The sequence below is a fragment of the Phodopus roborovskii genome, unplaced genomic scaffold, assembly GCF_943737965.1.
Source record: "Phodopus roborovskii unplaced genomic scaffold, PHOROB, whole genome shotgun sequence".
NCBI lineage: Eukaryota > Metazoa > Chordata > Mammalia > Rodentia > Cricetidae > Phodopus > Phodopus roborovskii.
The window spans coordinates 19,606,343-19,630,502 of record NW_026126511.1 but is presented as its reverse complement, the minus strand read 5'-3'; the positions used below and the strand labels follow the sequence as shown (position 1 = coordinate 19,630,502).

At 43.4% G+C, this 24,160-nt stretch overlaps 1 protein-coding gene across 3 annotated transcripts; it reads left to right on the top strand.

Moving 5' to 3' along the window:
- The first annotated feature begins 3,657 nt into the window (after positions 1–3,657).
- Klf5 (KLF transcription factor 5) lies at positions 3,658–23,639 on the top strand. 3 transcript variants are annotated; one of them, XM_051195293.1, is made up of 4 exons: positions 3,658–3,775; positions 10,218–11,091; positions 12,338–12,397; positions 21,828–23,639. In XM_051195293.1, exons 2-4 carry the CDS (start codon positions 10,230–10,232, stop codon positions 22,004–22,006), a joined length of 1,101 nt encoding a protein of 366 aa, XP_051051250.1. In that variant the 5' UTR covers positions 3,658–3,775; positions 10,218–10,229; the 3' UTR covers positions 22,007–23,639. The 3 variants fall into 3 exon arrangements, with proteins under 3 accessions (XP_051051250.1, XP_051051249.1, XP_051051248.1); XM_051195292.1 differs by lacking the exon at positions 3,658–3,775 and adding an exon at positions 7,499–7,681; XM_051195291.1 differs by lacking the exon at positions 3,658–3,775 and adding an exon at positions 7,690–8,049.
- The last annotated feature ends 521 nt before the right edge of the window (positions 23,640–24,160 follow it).

The window sequence follows — 24,160 nt, the reverse complement described above, 5'->3', positions numbered from 1 at the left end:
CTTCCTTCCGAGGTGCCCTTTCCCACAATGCACTTGAGATATGTAACCCCAAGAATACTGAACGAAGAATAAGCTACATGGTCGATGACATGTAGTTTGCTGTCATCAAAGAGAGTTGTGACCTTACTACTAATGACCTGAGCACTCCACCTCGTGCAAGTTCATTGATTTGGGGTACATTGTGTGGATTTATGAATAAGACTTGGGAACAGCAACAAAAGTGGCTGAGCTGGGTGTTTTAGGAAGAAAGTCTCGGGAAAGGTGGGAACGTATCTCAGTCGCAAATGTGGTGTTTGTGGAGGCTGTGGTGGTGGTGGTGGGGCAGTTCTTCAGAGATAGTCCCGTATTACACTTGTAAAAATAGAAAGTGTGGCCAACATCCAGTTTCTACAATGCAGCCATCACTACAATCACCTTCAATTGAATTTTTTAAAATAAAAGAATTTTCATTACTGAGAAAGAGACGAGGTACACACCAATAAAAAACGTGACTGAGGATTTCACACAACACCTCTTTCAAGATTAGGTCCACTCTACCTAATTCTAGGAGCCTAAGCATTTTGTTAAAACCCTGATTGGTGCCTTTGGCGGGCCATAGGCTCTCATGTAGCCAACTCTGGTTCAAAATGACCATAGAACTAAGGATAACCTTGAACTCCCCATCTGCTTACCTCCACCTCCCAAGAGTTGAGCTTCCAGGTATAACCTTCATGCCTCTTTTCAAAACATTGTGTGTGTGTGCATGCACATGTTTTGTTCATTTGTTTGTTTGTTTTTCCAGAATGAGTTTCCCTGTGTGTCTCTGGCTATCCTGGAATTATCTGTAAATCAGGCTGGCCTTGAACTCAGAGATCTGCCTGCCTCTGCACCACCACACCCATCTTCACAACACTGATTTAAATGATTAAGACAAAGCAACAAAGTACGATGAGGCATACAAAATAAGTCTTATCAAAAAATTGTCATGCAGGAAGGAAGTCCCGCTGGCTACGTAGGACATGAGTCAAAGCACTAAACGTATTTACATTTAAATATTCCCATGCTATATCTTTCTGACTTCAGATGCTGTTTTGCTGTTTTCCCAGGTCTCTTTATTCTCCAGTCAATTCTTAAAGGGCAGCTACCTGTTAAGACACAGTCTGAGCAACTTTGGTTATACTGGCTGACTTCAAATGGAAAGTCCTTTGCTAGTCATTTCCAGTTTCAACTAAGCGTTGACTAGAAAAAGATAATATATATTCTCACTAAAATGCTTACTCTGACTGCAGGTGATACATATTTGGTGGTGATGTGCACCGTTAATCCCAGCACTTGGGAGGCAGAGGCGGCAGATCTCCGTGTTAGAGACCAGTCTGGCTTACAGAGTGAGTTCCAGAACAGTGGGGAATACATAGAGAAAGAAAAACCCTGTCTTGAAACAAACAAACAAACAAAAGAAGAAAACAAACTAACAAGGTCTGGCCGAATAGCACAGATGGCCTGGAACTCACTCTGTAATCCTTCCCCTGCCTGAGTCTCTCAAGTAGTGGAACTGGAGATACATGCTGTTTGCACGGCTTCAAAATCCATTGCTTGTGTTCTTCTTTCCCCCACTGAGGTGGGTACATGTTTATAAAATGTCTGCCTTTCCATTGCTGGTGGGAGTGCAAACATGTTCAGCCGCTGTGGAAATCAGTATGGCGATTTCTCAGAAAATTAGGCATCAGCCTACCTCAAGACCCTGCAATACCACTGTTGGGCACATACCCAAAGGAGGCGCATTCCCACCACAAGAACATTTGCTCAACTATGTTCATAGCAACATTATTGGTAATAGCCAGGACTTACAAACAACCTTGATGCCCCTCAATTGAAGAACGAATAAAGAAACTGTGGTACATTTACACAATGGAGTACTCAGCAGTAAGAAACAATGGCATCCTGAAATTTGTAGGCAAACAAACAAACAAAATCAAAGCATCCTGAGTGAGGTAACCCAGACCCAGAAAGACAAATACAGTATGTACTTACTCATAAGTGCATACCAGACATAAAGCAAAAGATACCCAGCCTACAGTCTACAACCCAGAGAAGCTAGAACTCTCTTCCAGAAACAGAAGGAAGCAGATGCAGAAATCCACTAACTATTAGGCCAAGCGATAATATGAACAAAGGAGTCAAGACCATGATGGGGAAACCCACAGAATAAGCTGACCCATGCTAGTTCGAGATCACTCACTCAGGTCTGACAAATGGGAAACCTGCATAAGACCGAACCAGACTCCCTTAATATAGGTGACAATGGTGTGGCTGGGACAATAAAGAGGCCACTGGCAGTGGGTCCAAGACCTACCTCTAATGCACAAACTGACTTAGTGGAGCCCATTCTACATGGAGAGAGACCATGCCCAGCCTAGACACAGGGGTGTGGGGGTGGGGAGGTGCCTTGGTCCTGCCTCAACTAGATGATGGGACAGACTTAGTAGACTTCCTAGGGGAGGCCTTACCCTCTTCAAGGAGCAGATGGGAGGAGGGGTGGGGGGAAGTAGGGGGAATGGAAGGAGAGGAGGGAGAGGGAACTGGGATTGGAATGTAAAAAATAAATCAATATTTTTTAAAAACATAATAAAACGCCTTTCATTTCTCCTCCAAACCTCTCTTACTTCCTATGTCAAGGATTTTCCCCCTCTTTTCTTAAAAAAGATTTTTTTATTATCTCAAATTACATGTGTGTATAAGCATGCCTGCACATGCGTGAGCAACACACACACACACACACACACACACACAGAGGTACACAAATCTGTGGAGATGAGAGGCATTGAATTCCCTGGAGATGGAGTTGCAGGTGGTGGTGTGTCACCGGACATGGGTGCTTGGGATCGAACTCCAGTCTTCTGCAAGAGCAGTCTCTGCTCTTAAGCACTAAGTCACCTCTCTACCCTTTTTTTCTTTGTTGAGACAAGAATTTTACTGGGTAGCCTAGGCCAATCTTGAACTCCAAGTCTCTTGCAATAGCTTGATGTGATGAGTAGCATGCTCACCAAAGTCTTACATTATATGTATGTATTACATAGACATGCGCTGTATTTGTGATATATGTGTGTGCCACTGTCGTGTTGTTGGATACCTAAGTTAAATTTCCATATAACTGTATGTTTATATCTTTTCTAGATGGAGCAGTAGCCTTGTTTGAGATGGGGGTCTTGCTGTGTCACTCTGGATGAGCGCAGGTTAGACCTGTACTCTTTCTCCTGGCCCTGCCTCTGGGTGCTGGGGTGATAGTGGGGTACCACCAGGCCTGCCTTGTCTTCTTAAGGTCATTCGAATTCTCTGCCTTCTTCCTACTTGACAAACTGTCCTTCTGGAACGGTGTCCACACGTCTTCCATGATCACAGCAGCACACGGAATTGTGGCATCCATTTCATGGATGAACCAAAGTCTGCAAGGTTGTTGTTTCCCTGTGAGCCATGCACAGACCACGGAGTATCCCGGGCTGCACCCCACAACCTGGTGCCATTACCGCTTTCCTCACAGCATGGCTAGCAATTGGCTCATTGTGATGCTGATGAGGTAGCATCCCTGATGTTCTAAAAGATTGTTTGGTGTAAGTGCTTCAGGGTGGGAATTGTCTCTTCATCTTTCCTATCATATTTTCAGTCAGAATTCAAATACTGTACAGTTGAAGCTGCAGTTTGTCTGGACTATAACTTGGTCTAAGGCATTCGTATTTGTCATTTTCATCTGCTTAGTATATTAACAAGGTGGAAAAAGCAATCCCAGTCCCTTCAAAAGGTAAATCTCTATTTTTTAAAAAAAGTATTACTAGTGTTTTGAAAGTAGGGTGGCTGAATTGCACAATGTCAGTGTACACTGAGAGCCTTGAGGAGCATCACGGAGAATGCATTGAAACCCAAAATTAAATAAAATGCATTTCTTAGGAACAAGGGACAGGAGACCGTGCACAACCAGGATATTAAATTGTTTTCTATTATACAAAAAAATGAAATCTTTAAGATATTTGGGTTATACATCTGTCATCCCAAAAAGGAGAAAGAGCATCTATTCTATTTCTAAACCTCCTGGATCAAAATAATTTGCATTTTGCCTAATCTTAATGGGAACTTCTATTTACTGAGTTACTATCTCAGTAACTTTTTTAAAACGTGTGGCTCCAAGCTGTAATGAAAAACTAAAAAAAAAAAAAAAAAAACATTAAAGGTATAAGGTGATCTAGAGGACAAAATATCTTCTGGGATTCCATTGATCCTGATTCTGACAAGGATACCCGATGAATATAAAAGTCACTTTCAAGTAAATAATCTTATCCTTATCCTAAGGCGCGGTGTGCTCTCTTATCAGGAGTTAGTGTTGCTCTTTCTTATGCATTTTCTGTGGTCTACTGTCACTTGGTAACTCAGCACCAACTGTACAGAAAGGGGATAGCCTGTGGATATTCTCTTGGTGAAAGTCAGTGAAATTTGGGTGACTCCCTGTGATCAATGAACAACGTTTCTCGGGTAGTGTGTTCTTGTGAACACTGCCCTGCCCCTCACTTTCCTCATCTGGTTCAGAAGCTGTTTATCTATTTTTTTTCCACAGCCTCTTGCTAGCCCCCGCCCCCATAGCTGGATGCCGGCTCAGCCCCCACACATTCAGGCGTATTTATTCCCGTAAAGATAGTGACACTTGGAGTTTATTCTAAGACTAAATCCTCACTGCCCAGTGACTAAGGGCCGAGGCATGCACACTGCCCCTGTGCTTGCCCTCCTAGCCAGCCTGGCTACTCCGCATTTTTCTTTCTTTCCCTCAGAATCTCCCGTTTTGGCGCACTTCAGTTCACACGCTACTGCCAGGCCACTAATTGATTTCTGAAACCTGACATTTGTTTTGTGTTTTCTCCCATCTTCCCTAATGGTACAGGGCTACTCAGCAGGGAGGAATGCAAAGAACTAGAAAGTTCAAAGTAATTGAGGATCTGTCCATTCACACTGGCTGGCTGCACGCCAGCCTAGAACCTGGAAAATCTGAAAAATATTTATCAAGTTTTAACCCTTCTTTGGAAGCTGATAGGGCAAGTTGTGAGCAGTCCGGTTTGTCTTGGTTAAACATGTTTTCTATATGTTCAGAGCAGCATGACACATACCTTAGAAAGGGATTACATTTCAATTTCCTTACTATTGCACACAGCTAAGCTAGTTATCTTCTGTGAGATTGCATAGCTGAGCATTTGAGAGAAACCATTACTTACTTAAAAGTGGCAGCCCTGTTTCCCGAATCTCTATGCCAGAAATGAAGTCTAAGTAACTGCTGTCGTATTTAAGCAAAAAGTAGATATTCAAGTATTTTAAAAACTGTAACTGCTTCAGCTACACGAACCAGGCCAAAGCCAGGCTCAAATATACATTCTTCTTTAAAAGTGGGAAAATAAAAAGTGACAAGGCTTCAAAAATATATTCTTAAGAGCTTGTCAAATACTTTCATGGGCTTTTGTTTTGCTGCAATGGAAAGCCTTGAAAGTGGGGGGAAATGTTAAGATGCTAGTGTGAAATTCAGAAGGATTTCCAGTAACATAAAGGGCTTATTGAAATAAAAAGTCACAGCCCACTGAAACTTTGGTGACAAAAATAATAATAATAAAAAAATCTAGGCAGGTTTAAAAGCAAAGTAAAATAAAGACAAATTCCAAGGCGTATTACCTTTAAATTGAATGAAACTTAAAAGGTAAAAGAGAAGAAATGTTCTATTAAGAACTGTGAATTCCACACTGATGGCTTGGTCATATTATGAGCACTAAGTCTTCCAAAGGTCATCTGACTTGAAAAAGTTAAATCCGCCACCAGTTCTATGACCTGTCCCTGAGCTATCTGATGGCACCAGAAAATGAGGCCAGATTTTTAAAGATGAAGGCTGACCATATAAGATTGTTCACTTAGAGAAATAGGTGCAAAGACACTTATTAATAACACCCGGTATCATGAGAGCAGTCATCACCCATCCTCTGAAAGCAGCAACCACAACTATAAAAATGAATCATTACTAACAGGAAGGAAAAGGGAGAAAAGAAATCGAGTTCACAGTATGATTTTATCTTTGCTTAAAAAAAAAAAAAAAACGCACGTGATCCTTTCTGTGCACATTCATTTACCTGTATACTGGAAGGGAGACTCCTGCCTCTGATAAACTCTTTTCTTTTCAGAGTTCCCCCCCCAAAAAAAAAACTGTTCAATCGATGCTTCACTGTGAAGTGTGCTCTCTATAGGTAATATGTGGTGTCAGCATATGTATATATGTAGTAATAGTACAGTTTTTTTTGTCAAAGTTTATTGTTCTGGCTTCGAAACATGACACATAAAAGTCATGCACAAGAACATTAAGGATTAAGGAAAGTAGTTTCCTTCGGAGATTGCTGGCAAAAATTTTTTTTTTAAATTAAAAAAGAACACCCACCCTCTCCATTAAAACAACCTAGCAAATGGGTAGTAGTATACTTGGCTGTTAGTTCCTACAGATTTGGGTTCGCAGTTTGCAGAGTTGTTGAGTGCTTGTTAATGTTTGTGGCTTATTTAGTTCCCGTTTCGTAGGAAATGGAGCCACTGTATTAGGTAGATGGGCTATGCTTCTTATCCCTCTGGAGACTACAGTGGTAGCAAAAATAAGCCAGAGATGTAATGTCTACTTAAATACCCACTTGAGCTGGCTGTTGGTTCTCAAATTAGATTCCATGCTCCGGTTAGAATCAACATGGTTTAAATATTAAAAACTTCATGATTCATAAGGCCAACCCCACCTTTTCCCCACGTAGGGCGACGGAAGGTAGAACTGTCTGTGAAAACTTGTAGCTACTTTTAAATACCAGAGGGGGAAATATGCCTAGGTTGGTATGCAAGGACTTGAAAAAATGCTTGACATTACGCTTTTATCCAGGCCATAAGGGATCTGCTAAAGGATAGATAGATCACTGCTGAAAACACAGAAATGAGGGCTGTTTTACATTTGTTACCGCACCGCCCCTTGTTTTCCTCCAAAGTACATTTTGTATACTTAAAAATACACACTCATTGGACCAGACTGGAAACCTCGGCTTTCCCACCTAGCTGCCTTCTGTGTTCAGCTTTCTGAGTTTCAGGTCCTTGCACAACACCTAAGACGTGCAATACTTTTTTTTTTTTTCCTCGCTCTAATCCTGGCAGAGAACAGTTAGGAGAGATCTCCCTCCGCGTCTCCACCCCGATTCCCCCTCATCCTAGATTCCACCCGCTCTCTCTTTCCCTCCTCCCTGAGCTCCGCCGGCCCAATCTGTCAGAGAAGTTGTGTACAAACTGCGCTGCAGCTCTGCGCGCGAAGCTCATGGCCCGCGAGGGGTGCGGTCGGCCCGTAGGAGGCGGGACCTCGTAGGGCTTCCCTTCCATTGGCTGGATGCTTGCCCTGGGGCCTTGCTATTGGCCACGACGCTGCCAGTCGGGGGAGCTGGTCCTGCCTCTCCGGAGTTGGGTGAAATAGAGGCGGGCGTCAAGTGTCAGTAGTCGCGGGGCAGGTACGCGCGCTCGCAGCTTGCTGGTGGAGCTCGGAGGTGGCGGGAGCAGGTTCCGGCGAGCGAGAGAGCGAGCGCTGGGGCGGGGCGGGAGAAAGTGGCGGCCAGAGGACCTCGGCGGTGACGCGTGGCCGAGCCCAGGAGTCCCGATCTACGTGCCCGCCTTGGTGAGCCGCTGGCCGCCGGCCCAGGGGTCCCCCGCAGCGGCCCCGCGCCGAGTCCGCCGTCCGGCGCCAGCCTGGGCGAGGTGGGAATCGCGATCGTCCCGTGCCCCGCGCCTGTAGTCCCCCGACCGCCCATGGCCACGCGGGTGCTGACCATGGGCGCCCGCCTGGGACCCGTGCCCCAGCCGCCGGCCACGCAAGACGAGCCGGTGTTCGCGCAGCTCAAGCCGGTGCTGGGCGCTGCGAACCCGGCCCGCGACGCGGCGCTCTTCCCCGGCGACGAGCTCAAACACGCGCACCACCACCCGCCTGCGCAGCCCGCGCCGCCGCCAGCCGCCGGCCCGCGGCTGCCCTCGGAGGAGCTGGTCCAGGTAAGCGGAGCGGCCGGCCTCCCTCCCCCGGCTCGGGCGTGTCCCGCCACTGCGAGGCGCGGGCGACAGGGGCCGCTCCAGGCTGGGGCGCGCGGGAGCCGGTGCCCGGGTGGGCAGCCCCGCCCTGCGCTTCCAGACGGGGCGTCGCGGAGTGGATGGGGGGGGGAGTAAGGAGGAGGATCGCCCACCCCGATATGCCCAGAGGAGGCTGAAGATCGCCGCGCGCTCACGCGCACCTTGCCTGTTTTCTTGCGTGGGAATGAAAGCTCATGTCCACGCTCAACTTAAATTGCGTCACCTTGACCACTCTCTCCCGATGGCCCTGGCCTAGGAAGTCCACCTGCCTGCGTCCTTCGGGATGTAGAAATGCAGACTGGAGTTCTGGGGTTCCATATCCCCGCAACTCACCCTAGAAAGGTCTGTAGGGCCCCGTTTGGGAAACTGGGGTCAGGGGATCTAAGGTTGTATTAGAACACTGCTCTTTTCCTTAAAAAGGAACACGCGCACAAAAAGGCCAAGGGTGTTGTTTTTCTTCGCGTGCGCGTAAATTTCCTCCCGGAGTCGCGTTGAAAGCTGGCAGTTGGCTTTTACACTTGTCCAGAAGCCGAATTAGAGCAAGCGCCTGTTCCTTTCGCCCACGCACGGGAGTCATATAGCCCAGAAAAAAACTTCCCGGGACTTTTAGCTAGTCCCAAGGAAAAAAAAAATTGGAAACAGACCCACATGCAAACAGCTGGAAGAGCTAAAATCAGAAACCACTAACCGCCGCGGGAGAGCAGTGCACGAAAGGGTTTAGTTTGGTTTATTTCAAGACGCTTGGTTTAATAGCCTCTTGCTGTATTGTGTATTTGCACCCAGTACCTACTTCGCGGGGTCTGCCAGTGTCGTCGTGCTTTGAGAGGACAGTGGCATTTGTCAGATGTGACTCACATGGCTAGAGCATGAATCTTTATTTTTAAGTCGTGCATATCCGGGAAATCCCGTCCGTCGTCGTCCACCACCAGATCTTAATGATCTGAGGTCAGAGATGAAATTCTTTTGAAATTTAGGAGCAAAAATAGGACTGCTGTTTACCGATTGAGGTGCAGCGGCTTCTTACTCTGTGAACTATTTTATTTGGTTGGGTATTTTTTTTTTTTTTCCTGACTTGCTTTTCAATGTCAAGAGAAATTGAGAGGAAAAATAAGCTTTCATTATGTTGGGAGAGAAGAGGGCTGGGAAGACAGGCAGGTCGGAAGCCTGACTGTGTAAATTCCTAAACAATCAGGGCCTGGGGGATACGTGGTTGTTTCACTTTGGCAGTTTTCTCTGGGGAGATAGCAGGAGGGTAAGGGATGACTGCGCTTTTTACAGAGGAAGGGGGAATGTAGCATTGGCCCACGGAGAGGACGTGATAAATGTTTTGCTGATGACTGTGCTGGCGATGCAGCAGCCTCTCCCCACCCACGGGCGTCTTAGCACCAGTCTACCAAGGGAGTGATTTTCTCCTTGATAATTAAAGATCTGTTTTAGATAGGGATATGAATAGGAACATTTCATTATTACATTAACCAATTACCGAATCTGCTGGTTAAAATCAACATTTACATCAAACGTTGAACCTGTAATTGTTTTGTTTTAGCGGATACAAGGGTTTGCTCCAAACATTGAGCCTTATATTAAAGCACAAGGCACTGAAATGACCAGAGAATATTTATATTAGGCCTGAGATACCTAGCTCTGTCTAAATAAAAGCCCTTCGAGATATTATTTTTAAGATTTGCAAAGATTTTAGTTTTCAAATGAAGCACGTTAAGTGTAACGGACGCAAACAGAATCGAGGCAGTTCAGTCATACTCCGAGCCTGTACTTAAATTGCAGACTTACCCTTCTTGGGGTGAAACTTGATTGCATCAGAAAGGAAGATGTGTCCTTGCCCCCAACCTCGCCTCTTTCACTTTTGTCTGGCGATGATGGGGGGGGGGTGATTTTTACTAAAGACACAGCCGCACAGACTTTCGGCTAACCGATAATTACACAATTGACAAAATAAACTCCTGTGTTCATAAGCAGCTCTTAGGAGTTGGTCCCCGTGCTGGCGTTGTGAGTTTTTAGTAAGTCCTGTTTTTATTTATCCTTCTGGAGCCACTCGGTAGATTCACTGTGCATTTGTGTCTCTTCTCTTTTAGACAAGATGTGAAATGGAGAAGTACCTGACACCTCAGCTCCCTCCAGTTCCAATTGTTCCAGAGCATAAAAAGTATAGACGAGACAGTGCCTCGGTGGTAGACCAGTTCTTCACTGACAGTGAAGGCTTACCTTACAGTATCAACATGAACGTCTTCCTCCCTGACATCACCCACCTGAGAACTGGCCTCTACAAATCCCAGAGACCATGCGTGACGCAGATCAAGACAGAGCCTGTTACCATTTTCAGCCACCAGAGTGAGACGACCGCCCCTCCTCCAGCCCCGACCCAGGCCCTCCCTGAGTTCACCAGTATATTCAGCTCCCACCAGACCTCAGCTCCAGAGGTGAACAATATCTTCATCAAACAAGAACTTCCAACGCCAGATCTTCATCTCTCTGTCCCTTCCCAGCAGGGCCACCTGTACCAGCTATTGAATACACCGGATCTAGACATGCCCAGTTCTACAAACCAGACAGCAATCATGGACACCCTTAACATATCTATGTCCGCTGCCATGGCGGGCCTTAACACACACACTAATGCTGTTCCGCAGACTGCAATGAAACAGTTCCAGAGCATGCCCCCGTGCACATACACCATGCCAAGTCAGTTTCTTCCACAGCAGGCCACTTACTTTCCCCCCTCACCACCGAGCTCAGAGCCTGGAAGTCCCGATAGACAAGCTGAGATGCTCCAGAATTTAACCCCGCCTCCGTCCTATGCTGCTACAATTGCTTCTAAACTGGCAATTAACAATCCAAATTTACCTGCCACTCTGCCAGTTAGTTCACCAAGCATCCAACCTGTCAGATACAATAGAAGGAGTAACCCCGATCTGGAGAAAAGGCGCATCCACTACTGCGATTACCCTGGTATGTGCTCTGAGTGCTTGAAGTGTCAGTAGTGTTTTATGTTGCATGTGTGCAAATGTTTCCAGGTGCATACACACATATCCGCGCTGTTTTCAACCTTAGGCATGAAAATATATAGCAAGGGTGATTTGACAGCTAGAAATAAATCACCTAGTTTCTCTTAGTAGTCTGTTTCTGCATTTTTTATGCTGGTATGTAATTAGATACTAGTCTAGTGCTTGTTTCATGTATTTAAAAAAAAAAAAAAAACCAGCTAGTCAGACATGATGGCTCATGCCTTTAATCCAGCAGTGAGGCTGAGGCAGGAAGATTACTTAGACCATCAATCTAGCCTGGGCTACATAGCGTGACTCTGTCTCTTAAATAACAATTTCCAAACAAATTTTAAAGGCTAGACCATTCTGGGGGCTAAGCTAACTTAAGATTTCTTGCTCTTTAGTAGTAAATAAAACTTGAATTTCACATATGAGAAGCAGGTGTATCTATGTGAGTTCAAGGACAGCCTGGTCTACAGAGTGCCAGCACAGGCTACAAACCTACACAGAGAACCCCTGTCTTGAATAAATAGCAGCAAAAAGTTGTAAAGTCTCCTGGAGATTAAATAGAGTGGGAGACTAATATGGTGATGAATTTGGGGGGGGGGGCAGATTTCTCTTGGCAAACAGAAGGCTGTTTACAGGACTGATTTAAGTAAACAGAAGTGGCTCCTTTAGTGTGTGCTCGTTTTTGAATGAGATACATGACCCAAAATATAATTTGACAGTAATAAATATATCTCCAAGTTGCTGGCATAAGCAAGTTTATGTTTAATATAGGGCATAATTTATTGACTGTGGTGCATGCTGTGGCGTGACATGCTAAATGAAAAAAACAAAGTAGGAGTATAGAAAATTATAGTCATCTTGGATAATGACTTAGCTCTGTCATCTCTACATTCAGTAAGTGTATACATACATACATACATACATACATACATACATACATATACATACATACTAGAATTGCTCTCAAGTCACTGAAGCACATGTCAGAGTAAAAAGTACCCTCTGGAATAAGAAACAAATCTTCCATTTGTTGCTTGACCGGAGTGTTACATAGTTTGGGCCGCCTACACCTTCTAATAAGTGTGAAGGGGGAGATTTCATCCTTAAAGCCAGATTTTAAATACCCGAGTTATCAAATGTAAAGATTTCAAAAGACCCTGGAAATGACAACGTGTTCTTCTCCCTCTGTTCCTTTATTTTAGGTTGCACAAAAGTTTATACAAAGTCTTCTCACTTAAAAGCTCACCTGAGGACTCATACGGGTAGGTAATTTTCTTGTTAATTCCGGGAGTTGTGTAAATAGTAGAAGTGGCATTCATCCTTTTAAAAAGCCAGCACGTGTTTGATCTCTTCTTTCTTCTGTCAACTTTTATTTTTAATGGCCTACCTTTTCATCAAGGGCTTGGCTGGAAACTGGGTTCCCCAAGAAAGCCTCTTCGGTGAGACCTTGCCCTGTCACCTCACAGGGAATTAATGACCCCCAAAACGTAAACAACAGTGTTTACTAATGGATTTTAAAACTTTAATGACAATGCTTATCCCCTGTCTTGAAAGAAGGAAAAAATTCTTGGTAAATCATCTCGCTCTAATAAAGCCCTTTTAACCTAAAAACTTTTCCACTTATCATGTTAAGCGATAGTGCTTAATACCGGTGGCTTCACAGATTGTGTTTAGTGTATCTTGCTGTCTGGAAAGTAGGCCTAAAATCTGCAGGGTATTAAAGTAGGGTGGTCAGAATGAAGGGCAATAGATTAAACGTTACTCCACACCCAACCTCAGCCCTTACTACATAGGTTTGAGAGTCCTCATCTGAAGTCCATCTTCCGTTGCATCCTTACTTGAAGCAGCCTACTTTTAAGTTTAGTCTCTACTTTTATAATGATTTGTTTTGTTAGATTCACAGCAGTCCTTTGTAGGCACTATTAATTTTGAAATTTGGGAGCATGCTTTATTAAAGGGCGCCACATACCCATAATATTTTCAAGTGTCTGGATAATGTTACTAGTGTAATTTTCTTTAAATAATAATAATAATAATAAAAAGAAGCCCCGAAGGAAAAATAGATAAAAGTGACTGCAGTTTTTCCTCAAATACACCTTCCTCACCTAAAGTTCAAAGAATAAGTTTCCTAATAAAAGCAGTGACCTAGCAAAATGTATTATTCCATCATTGCTATGGAAACCAGAGTATTCAGCAGTTCTTTTGAATGGGTTGTTGGAGGTGGATTAGTGTGAGGACTTGGATCTCCCCAGGCTAGATGTTACTATGGAAATTGAGTTTTGATAAATGAAGTAGTTATCTCTAACTGCTACATTAAAAAGTAAAAGCCTTTGAACAAAGGTCGGTGACGAACCAGAGCCCCGAGAGAGAGTGGTTGCAGACATTTTGTATGTGTGTTAGGAAGTAGTGCTTAGATATCCGAAGGCTGAACACTTAGTGAAATCCAAATGGTACTGGCGACAATGTGGCAGATACCTGGGCTTTCCCAGAAAAGCCTGTCTCTTGAATTATCTGTGATAGGAATGGATTGTTTTGGCCTAAGGCTTTTGTTTGTTTGTGTGTTTGCAAGCAATCACAAACAGAATAGTCCAGCATATGATAAAGTCCAATCTTAAATTTCCAAAACACAGTCGATGTGTATAGAAATACTAAAAACAAAAAAAACTTAAAATAGCCATTTCTGGACTAGTGTTGTGTTGGGGGAACACCAAACTATTGCTGTTGCTCTTCCCCGCCCCCCCCCCCCCTTTCTCCTCATCAGAAGTCCTTGAAACTGGAGATAGGAAGGAGGGAATGCATTTTCGAGTTTAAAGTCCCATAATAAAAGAAGTGTGCAATTGCATATAACGATGTAATCAACTGCTTATTGCGGAGATGTCGTCAGGCCATATCTAAATAGCCTTTCCACCCGTCGGGGTTTACTGCCCTGAATGCTTGTACCAGGATCCTGGAACTTGACCTGCTGCTGGCAAAGAAACTTAATAGTGGGTAGTCTGAACAATGCCTGTGTTAATAAAAAAGAAAACTAAGACAGGGTCAGATCTCGGCCTAGTTAGGGGTCCCATGCAGTGACCTTCTCACTTGATTATAAATATTGTGGCCTTAAACATCTAATGAGTAAGACCATGTAATGTAGTTTAATGAAGTTTTGTTTGATAGTCTTTCAAATGCCTTGGGGAGGGTTTGTAACAGACTCGCTCATCTGGCCAAACCCGTTCTTAGGTAATCACAGAGCATGAGGCTTTCTCCTCAATTCTAGTTTTCTAGACAATGCCTCTTAAAATTACCTGCGTGCTCGCTACCATTGTCTCCTCCTCCCTCTGCTCTTGTTCAGTGAGTGCACAGGAAACCAGCATAATGCTTGGTGTGTGTGCTTTCTTTTTATTTTCTAATGCCCAGGTAGAGCAAACTGTTTTGTTTTTTGTTTTTTTGTTTTTGTTTTTGTTTTTTTTTTTTCTGAATAGTATCTTTTATTGAATAGCTTTGTCTTGTTTCTCTTTCTGTCCCATTTCCTCCCCTTGGAAAACTTGTTAGGGGACTTTTGAAACTATATGGCAGTGTTGCATATTTGACAAAGTAAGAGAAATGCTTTCCTAATGGTTGCTGGCAGAATTTGAAGCAGCCCAGCATTTCTGGGCAAAGTAATTGTAGTTGCTTTTAAATGAGTTACCATATGTCTCAGTGCATTTAAGCAATTAAAACAATCCTCGTCTGTGTTGTGTATAATGGCTTATTTCTGGGGTCCCAGGTAGGGAGTGACTCTAACTTAGGTCACAGAGTGACTGACTCTAAGCAAATAGCCTGTCCACTGCACAACTCATTCTTCGTCAACAGGGACAAGAGTAAATGCCAGTCTGCTTTTTGAGTTGCAAGTATCATAGCACTCAAGTTGTCTTAAGTTCGCGGACTGGGATTTCTATATAGAGAAAGCGTACAAGAACTTAAAGCTCTTCTATGTACAGTCAGACAAAAAAATCCCCGAGACAGAACTCTGCACGGCACACTTGTGGGCTCATGTAAGCCTCCCTTAAGTGGGTGAGTAGGGGCTTGTGAATGTTATTTGTGATACATGTGCACACATTAATATGCTTCTGTTTAGAAATAGTTAGGGCTGCTTCTAGGCAACAGTGTCAATAAGTGGTCTATTCCCAAATCAAAATATTTGTACTTTTAATAGCATTTAAAAGAACATTTCATTGAAATTCTTATGCCTTGTGATGTTTACAAGGGAGGGTACACATTGCCATCATTCTAAAATTTCTTCTGACTGCCTTTCAAAGAGCATATAATTCTGCCCTCATAACTCACCATGATTGAGAAACAATCTTCTGTAAACAGCTGTAGTTTCTGTGTTCATAAGCTTAATGCTGTCTTTAAAAGATGGAACTTTCTGCATTGTACTCTGCCTTAGCAATGAGCTACACCCCCGGACTCCTTCCCAGAATTCCATTATGAAGCTGTAGATCACTTTTCAGCCTTTGGCTTCCTGCAACAAGGTAGAATTAGCAGTTAGTTGTATTAAAAATCTGGGAGCAGCAACCCCCGAGTCCAGGCACAGCTGGGCTGGCCAGGGGATGAAAAAGAACAGGGCCAGTTAAGTTAGAAAGACACTCTCCCACAAGCCGACATGGAGTCTTGAGTACTGACTTCAAGATTTACTGGTGGATGTTGCCTGTCCTCCAGTGTGACGGGCAAATCCCTCCCTTGTCCCTTAACATGTTGTGGGAACCAAATTAATCTAGTGACTTTTGTTTGTAAGTTGTTTCCATGTGTATTTCTAAGTACATAATTTTGGTTTCTGCCTGGGTGTCTGTTTGGTGAGGGGTCTAAGGGTCCTACGTATACACGTAGAGTCTTTGCTGGGAACTCATTTTCCATCATCTATATCAGACATAGTTTTGATAATGTTGACAACTGAGATGTTTTTCCCACTAAAAAGGACATCTAGACTACTCTGTGGAAATGGTGCGAAAGGGTTTAAAAGAGAAACAGGGAGGAATTCATGGCAGGCCATAATGGGGGATGGCATGGTGGAGGTCACACGGTTTGGATCTAGACTAGATGGATATTAGATGCATAGCTGTCATGTCAGAATATAATTGTACCAGGAAAATATTTTGTAGATACAGTATCTAGTGATTTTCATATTTAAAAACGGCACATTGAAAAGCATCAGTGTTTGGTGACAGGCATTAGTATATTCTTCCAGGGTTTTATTTCACTCTTAGCATTGAAGTCCATTTTTTACATTGATTTTCAGACATTTTTAAGCAGTGGCTTCTGACATTGTTGCTTTAGACCCCTGGAAAGGTATTTATGAGCATGAACGCTTAGAACCAGTTTCTTTTTAATGACTCACTGGGAAGACTAAACTTTGCTTCGGGGACGAGTGCTCTCATCTGAAAAACATTGACATAGGAAAGTGATCAAACGTTGTTTCTGGATAATACAGCTTATCAAAGGTTACAAAGTATAATTTAATTCAGCAGACATTTCTGACTGGTTTTGTGAAGAATCCAAAGAACTAATTTGATTTTGCCCTTTAGTTTTTAAGCTAGTGGGAGGAGACAGTTTCTACGTAGATGAAATACAATTGTTGAAACTAAGATAGAGGCAGTCAGCCGCGTGATGGTCGGAGGAATGCAGAGAGCGGTATTTAAAAATATATATTTTAATTGCCCAGGAATTTTCCTTTGCCGGATATTTTTAGTTCTACCTGATGTGGCCTACATCTTTTCTGGTGAAGGATTAGAAACAAAAGTCATGCCCTACTTGAGGGGAAGTGATTCTTGTTTGCCTGTGTAATTCATATTCATGGATATCTAACGAGTCTAATTAAGGACAAAACTGGTTTAGAAGCACAAAGTAGCTAGCTTTTTATTTTATTTTGCCTAAAAACATCTTCGAAGAACGATTTTCCCTTTGACTATGTCATAAAGAGGCGGGCAGGCCGCTGGGCAGGGTCGCCAGGTGAGGGAAGCTCAAAGCGCTGCTGTGTGTAGGAAAGGGTGAGAGCATCTCACTGACATTTGAGGTGTTTTTATTTGTCTGTTTGAACTTACAGTCCAGAGTGGCATCTTTGTCAGGAGCTTTGAGAATTGGTACTTCCTTTCAGCTGTTAGTGCTTGCTGAGGCTGAGAAGTAGCCAAACATAGGAACAAAGAACCCACCCCGCCTGCCCCTCAGCCCCCTGCAACAAGATTACCCCTGCTGTCTGGACCTGGATAAGGTCCCTTGGTGCTTGTGACCAGCACTGTGGCCTTTCGGAACTACGGGGACTATTCCAGTTCTATAAAAGGAAATTTGCTTATAGAGAATCTGTGTACCTTCAGGGGAAGGGATTCTAGTATTGTATCCTGAAGCCACTCAAAGCAGAGTGCTCATCTAAAAACGTAGTCGATTGCCCCAGTGGCCCCGGGTCTCCCTCCCACCAGCCTCCTGCCTGCCCTCATCTTCATCATGAAAATAACTGCTCAGACTTGGGTCAAACATTGTTTCCAGAGAGGCAGTAGAGGAGGAATGCAAAACAAAAGGGTAGTCAGGAGCATGCAGAACAGCCCACCGCTAACACACTCGAGTGCATGCGGTCCCAGGACTGAACCCGCCAGCATGTTCATGAAAAGCACCCTCTCTGTACCGCTGAACGGCATCCCTGGCGCAGGCAAAGTCAGCTTTTGTGGTGAGGATACCGAATGCCATGGCCATGCATGGTCTGTCAGGTTTTCTAGAGGGAGGGAGTAGAAGGGATTGGATTTAGAGGAATGGGATAAATTGAGATTATGTAATCAAGAGGAGGGTTCCATAATATCTATACTAATTTCCTCAGATGGGCCATTACTGACGTCCAGGAAGGGTAGCTTTCTCTGTTAGAAGTGTAGGAAGGAGATTGCTACTAACCCTAATAAAGTCTTTTCATGGAAAAGTACTTGCATAGTTTAAAAAAAAAAAAAAGCCAATGAGCTCAAATCACTATCGGTTCTATCAGATATGTAAATACTATTTTTCCACCATGCCTTCAATAGTTTCTATTTTCCCCTTTTGATTATTAAGAAGCAGAGCTGATGGTGAGTCTGTTTTAGAAGTGAACACCCCAAATCTTTTATCAAGCTAGGCATTTAGTGAAGGTGGTATTCCCCTTGAATTAACATTGGTTTCAGTTCTGGTGGTTTGCAGCTTTATTAAATATTGACTAGACTGTCTTTTCATCACTGAGAAGGAAACTTGGAAATTTGCTGTAGTAAACCTTAGAGTTTCCTCATTTCCTTTGTTACAACAGTCTGTGTAGAACTTTCGAGCAAAAGACCTTGGCATGCAACTATTGAATGTGTTCAACAGAGCAGAGAAACCTCCCATTCTATTGTAGGTACAGAAACCTTTTCCCCCCCTTCCCCTGAGACAGGGTTTCTGTGGTCTTGGCTGTTCTGGAACTCCATCTGTATACCAGGCTGGCCTTGAACTCACATAGGTCCACCTGCTTCTGCCTCCTGGGTTCTGGGATTAAAGGCGTGCACCACCACTGCTCATTGACAAGCCATTTCCAAAGTGTGTTTATCATACAAAAACAGATAATATTGTTTCTTACTGAGGATGTTTTTGAATAGTTTGCGAGACAAGCATTCTTGAACCTAGTGGAAGGAACCTCCCTAAGGTTTCTTCTGGAGATTACCTGTGCTAGTACTAACAGTTTCCGGTCGCCTGAAAGATGAAGCTCTGTAAGAGGCTAGTCCAGCCACAGTGAACCTTGCACCTCACACAGCTTTAAGGGCCTCTGTGAGTCCATCCTATTCTCTTCATGAGAAACTGCAGAATCTGAGTAAATTTGAGCAGTATGTATTCATTGCTTGAATCATTCAAAGAGTGTGACGGCGTTACTAATGGAAGACTTAACTGGGACATTAAAGAAAGTGGCAGGCCAGGACTCTTAATGTGGAGCCAAGTGGTCAGCTTCTAACTTCTGGAGTTGCTCGAGTCAAAGGAGAGATTTACCTAGCTCCAGAGCAGGCTTCTGGAGGCCCTGATCACACCTTGTCTCTTACAACAGTAGCTGTTTCTCCTGAGGTTCTATGCTCTGCTACCTTTATTAGCCTGGGGCATATGCGTTTTTACCTTGGACATATTTTCAGAGATGAGGGGTTCTTCAGCCATCCCTGTGGCTTTAAAGGTAGAGAAGAAAATGCACACACCGAGATAAAGCAGAGACGTTTCCAGGCCACACAACCCCGCCACTGTTTTCTCTTTTCCATTGCTTGATGCTAGAAGTAAGAGGACTTAAAAACACAGGGCATGTTGAAAGAGCTTAACTAAGTATTTCAAATCGGTGGCATTGGAAAGAGATTCTTTAAAAATCCAATTACTTTGGAAAGCTCTACCCTGTTGAAATACAACTTGGAGGAAGTCAGTTTGCTTTCCCAGAAGTACTGACCGTAGTGTTTCTGGCTGAGGAAGAAAGGCTTGAGTCTGCTGCTAGGCCAGAAATGGGGTACCAGCTTCCTCTACGATGTTTTCCTTGAACAGTGTTGACACTTGAACAAATCCCATAGAAACTGCCCCAAGTGGAGGATAGTTGTCCTTGCTTTTATAGTAAGCCTTGGTCTTGGTGACTGCCCTCGCAGACAGTGCTGGCATTCTTGGCTGAATAGGCTATAGATGCACATAAACGGAGAGCGAAACCCCAAATGTTTTAGGAACTTTAATGGCTACTGTGTGTCAACCAATCAGTAAAGTCAACTTTACAGAATATCATTGCAGTTTATGGCTTTGCAGCCAATAAAAACAGTGAACAAAAAGAGTCCAGTGTCCCCTGCTTCTAAAGTAAACCCTGAAAGCTTGGTTCCCTGTCTGTAATTATTAAATTCAAAAGGCTTGAATGATCCCTCTTAAACTGGGGCTCCCGAGGAAGTTTTTTCCCCCTTGATTTATACATCAGAATTGGACCTCTCCCCCATGGAATGGCAGGAAAGCCATGCTTGTTACTGTCATTTATTTTCACTTTTCTGTGTGAAGTTCTTCTGTTTGATTGACATCTGTGACCCCGATAGTTACAGTTCTCACTAGTGCTAAAATCTTTCTGTGAATCCAGCATTGTGTGTGAATAGAAGTGGAAGAGAAATGACATTTGTGTTACCTAAAAGCCAAGACTTTCTAGATAGCCTTTACTATGAGGGGACAAAGTACATACTTTTAGATTCACCAGACTGCTGGCTACATGGTGAAATACCCACACAAAAGGTGTGTGTGTGTGTGTGTGCGTGTGTGTGCGTGTGCGTGCGTGTGCACTTGCACACCCCCGTGATGGAGGAGAAATCTAGAATTGAGATGTGTGTTTGACTTGACATTTTGAGGCTGGTGTCAAACTCATAAATCCCACTGCCTCAGCCTCCCCAAGATTACAGGACTTTACCAGCATGCCTAGGTGAGATGTGCATTTGAAAAACTGGAATGGTAGGAACCAAAAAGGGGGTTAGTCATCAGTATGCCTCACGTCAGAGGCAGAAGATGGGGGAAGCAGAGTGAGTCTCCTGTAAGTGAAGGTGTGATGCCATGGGGCCAGCTTCATGCAATCCATTCTGGCCTTTGCTTCTTTGTCCCGTGAGCCTGGGACAGTGGAGGATATATTGGCCACAAGCTGTGGGAGCTGCAGTTAGTGTGGACATTGCTTCATCTTCAATGGGGTCGATTCTAACACAGCAAATTAAAACTATATTCTAAAAATATTAAGCGGTTTTTGAACTTAAGGGCTGGCAAGTTTGGGAGAATATTAGGAATTATACACAAATTGCACAGTGGTATTGGCTCAAATATCAGCTCATTGTTAGATGCGGAGGGCTGGGGAAAAGAGAAAAGGAAATTGGGCCATGTTTGTAGGCGTCAGCTGAGCTCCCAGAGCCTGGCTTTTTTGTTTCATTTCTTGTATTCCACCAAATTCTGTGGCCTAGACAATTGTCAAATTGTCCATGCAGTAAATCTGGGGTGGAGTCTGACTCCTAACCAATGGGAATTTATCAGTAGCAGATCCTAGTTTATTTCAAGAAAGTATTATATATCAAATGCAAAAGTGTTCAGATAAAGCAATGAAGTTTTAAGTGTTTTCTGGTTTGGGCTTCAGTCTATGTGGGGTATGTGCAAACCTGTGTGCTAGTGTGACTATAAAGATGGTGGAATGAGGCTGGGTGTTGGTGGCGCACGTCTTTAATCCCAGCACTAGGGAGGCAGAGGCAGGTGGATCTCTGTGAGTTCGAGCCCAGCCCGGTCTATAAGAGCTAGTTCCAGAACAGGCTCCAAAGCCACAGAGAAACCCTGTCTCCAAAACAAAAAAATGACATCATCCAAAGGCACACGCTCACTTTAAGGATTTATTGGTTTAGGACTGCCCCAGACAGGGAGACTAATTTGTTTTGCATTTGCCTAAAATTTCCATTCTTCAGCCTTCCCTTGATCTCCATGTCAGTATGCATCCCTGAAACTTGCTATGTAGACCATGCTGGCCATGAGTGCCAAGGAAGGCGGTGGCCCACACCCAGCCGATTCTCCAGCGTATGAAAGGCGTCCTTTTTCTTGAGGATTGCGGGTGGCATCCATCCTCCATGGAAGGACTGGGATGCGTGGCAGGGATGCGCTGATTAGTTCACAGTGTGGTGGGCTCCGCACTCAGTCTTGCAGCAGGCCACCTTACCTTGTCTTTTCTTGTCACAGGCGAGAAGCCCTACAAGTGCAACTGGGAGGGCTGCGACTGGAGGTTTGCGCGGTCGGACGAGCTGACCCGCCATTACAGGAAGCACACGGGTGCCAAGCCGTTCCAGTGCGGGGTATGCAACCGCAGCTTCTCCCGCTCCGACCATCTGGCGCTGCACATGAAGCGCCACCAGAGCTGAGCACTGCGCCAACCGCCCGATGCCTCGCAGTCCGCTCCGCCACCCTTTAAACCGCAGACCTAACTTCATATAAAAAAGGAAAAGAAAAAAAAGAAAGAAAAAGAAAAAAAAAACTGGAAATGTATATTTTGTATATTTGAGGCCACAGGGAATACATTGTATTAATACCAAAGTGTTTGGTTGTTTTGAGAACCTGGAACTTGCTGTCGTGCTCACCGCTGGCTTTATTCCAGCAAACTTCATCTCCAGACAGGCAGCCGCATCTCAGCGTGGGGAACTGGTGGGGGCGCACGGGGTGCGTATGCTGTTTCTAGACAGACTGCACACGCCATCATTTGGGACATTGTTTAGTATAAACAAACCAGTTGGCAGGCACCCGGACAGATTGTCAAGATTTTACTTGACGTGGACTCGTTTTGTTTTTTGTTTTTTTTTTTTTTTGTTTTTTGTTTTTTGTTTTTCTCAAGATTAGATTATTTCCATAGCGGAGGTACACAGTGTACCTGGCAATTCACAAATAGCCATTGAACAAATGTGTGTTTTTTTTTTTTAAATATGAGTTGCCTATATTTGCTATACAAAATTTTGTAAATATGCAAATCAGCTTTATAGGTTTATTACAAGTTTTTAAGGATTGTTTGGGGGAATCATACTTCTTTTGAATAACTATGAATACACATAAAGTTAGGATTTGTGGTACCTCTCAAAAGTCACCAAATCCATTTCTTTGGGGAGGGAATAATCATTCGAATGAATAAAATGCAAATTTCACTCTCTGATTGAAATAAGATTGTTTATTTTAAATATAAAAGATTTTTTTATATGAACTTAAAGATAGTTACAAGACACAGACACTAAAGGTCTTATGTTAAACAGTATCACCTGTGAAGGACTGATGTGGCTGTCACATGTGTCATTGCTGAATTTAAGATTCTGTTTGCACTTGTGGAAGCGTTGAGTTTCTGGTGCAGTTTTCTTGGACTGGGATGTTTGCTCATGCCCTACTGTTGGCTAAATGACAATTTATGTGGATTTTTGCATGTAATATCCAGTGAGACACAGTAATTTTATTATTGAAATTACAGTGCAGTGTAGTTAATCTGTTAATACTGACTCCGGTGTCTGCCTTTAATATCAGTGATATGTTGAAAGCTTACCAATATGCAATATCATAGGAATGTGACATTGATGCTGTTAACCAAAGGGCAGAAATCATAAGCAAAATGCCAAAAGCGGTCTTAATTGAAAATTTAATTTTTGTTTTTAAGATATTGTTTATCATTATTTATTTTGTGGTAATATAGTAAGTTTTTTTAGAAAACAATTTTCATAACTTGATAAATTATAGTTTTGTTTGTTAGAAAAGTTGCTTCAATGTGTAAATAGGTGACAAACGGTGTAAATAGTTTTGTAAGAGGCTTCAAGATGTTTATACGTGGACACCTACATCAAAAGTGTAAACCGGCTGCTGTTGGCTTCTTTGTCTCTTATTTTTGTATTGTGGTCATTTCCTATGCAAATATCGGAGCAAACAGCTGTAAAGTTGTAGAATTTTTTGAGAGAATGAGATGTTTATATATTAACGACAATTTTTTTTTTTTTTTTGGAAAATAAAAAAGTGCCTAAAAGATTTCCACGGTGTCTTCTTTCCCTTCTGTGCTGATAATGAGCACAGTGTAATCCTAAAACCAGCTTTTTGCATAGGTCTGCTCAGGGAGGTTAAATGAAAACTCTCAGACTTGGAGAAAGAAAGCCCAGTGACCTGGATTTCCATCAGGTGTTTGCCTGGGATATGGAAGTGCCTGTCTATAATCCCAGCCTCTCAGGGACTGAATTCAAGGACACAGTGAGATCTTGTCTGAAAAAAAAAAAAAACAAAAAACAAAAAACAAAACATGTTATTTAGAAAGTGAAATTCAGGGTGGGTTTTGATTATATTATCAGATCAATAGGAACTGGTTTTTTTTTTTTTGGTAGGTAGTCCAGGCTGACCTTCCTCTGCCTGGTGCTAGGATTAAAGGTGTGTACCATCACACCCAACCAGGAGCGGCTCTTTTTTTAAGTTGTAATTTTTTTTGCCCCCGGTGCTGGGGCTCAAACCCACAGCATTGCACATAGTTACGGGTGTTGACAGCTGGGCTGCAGTCATTCCTC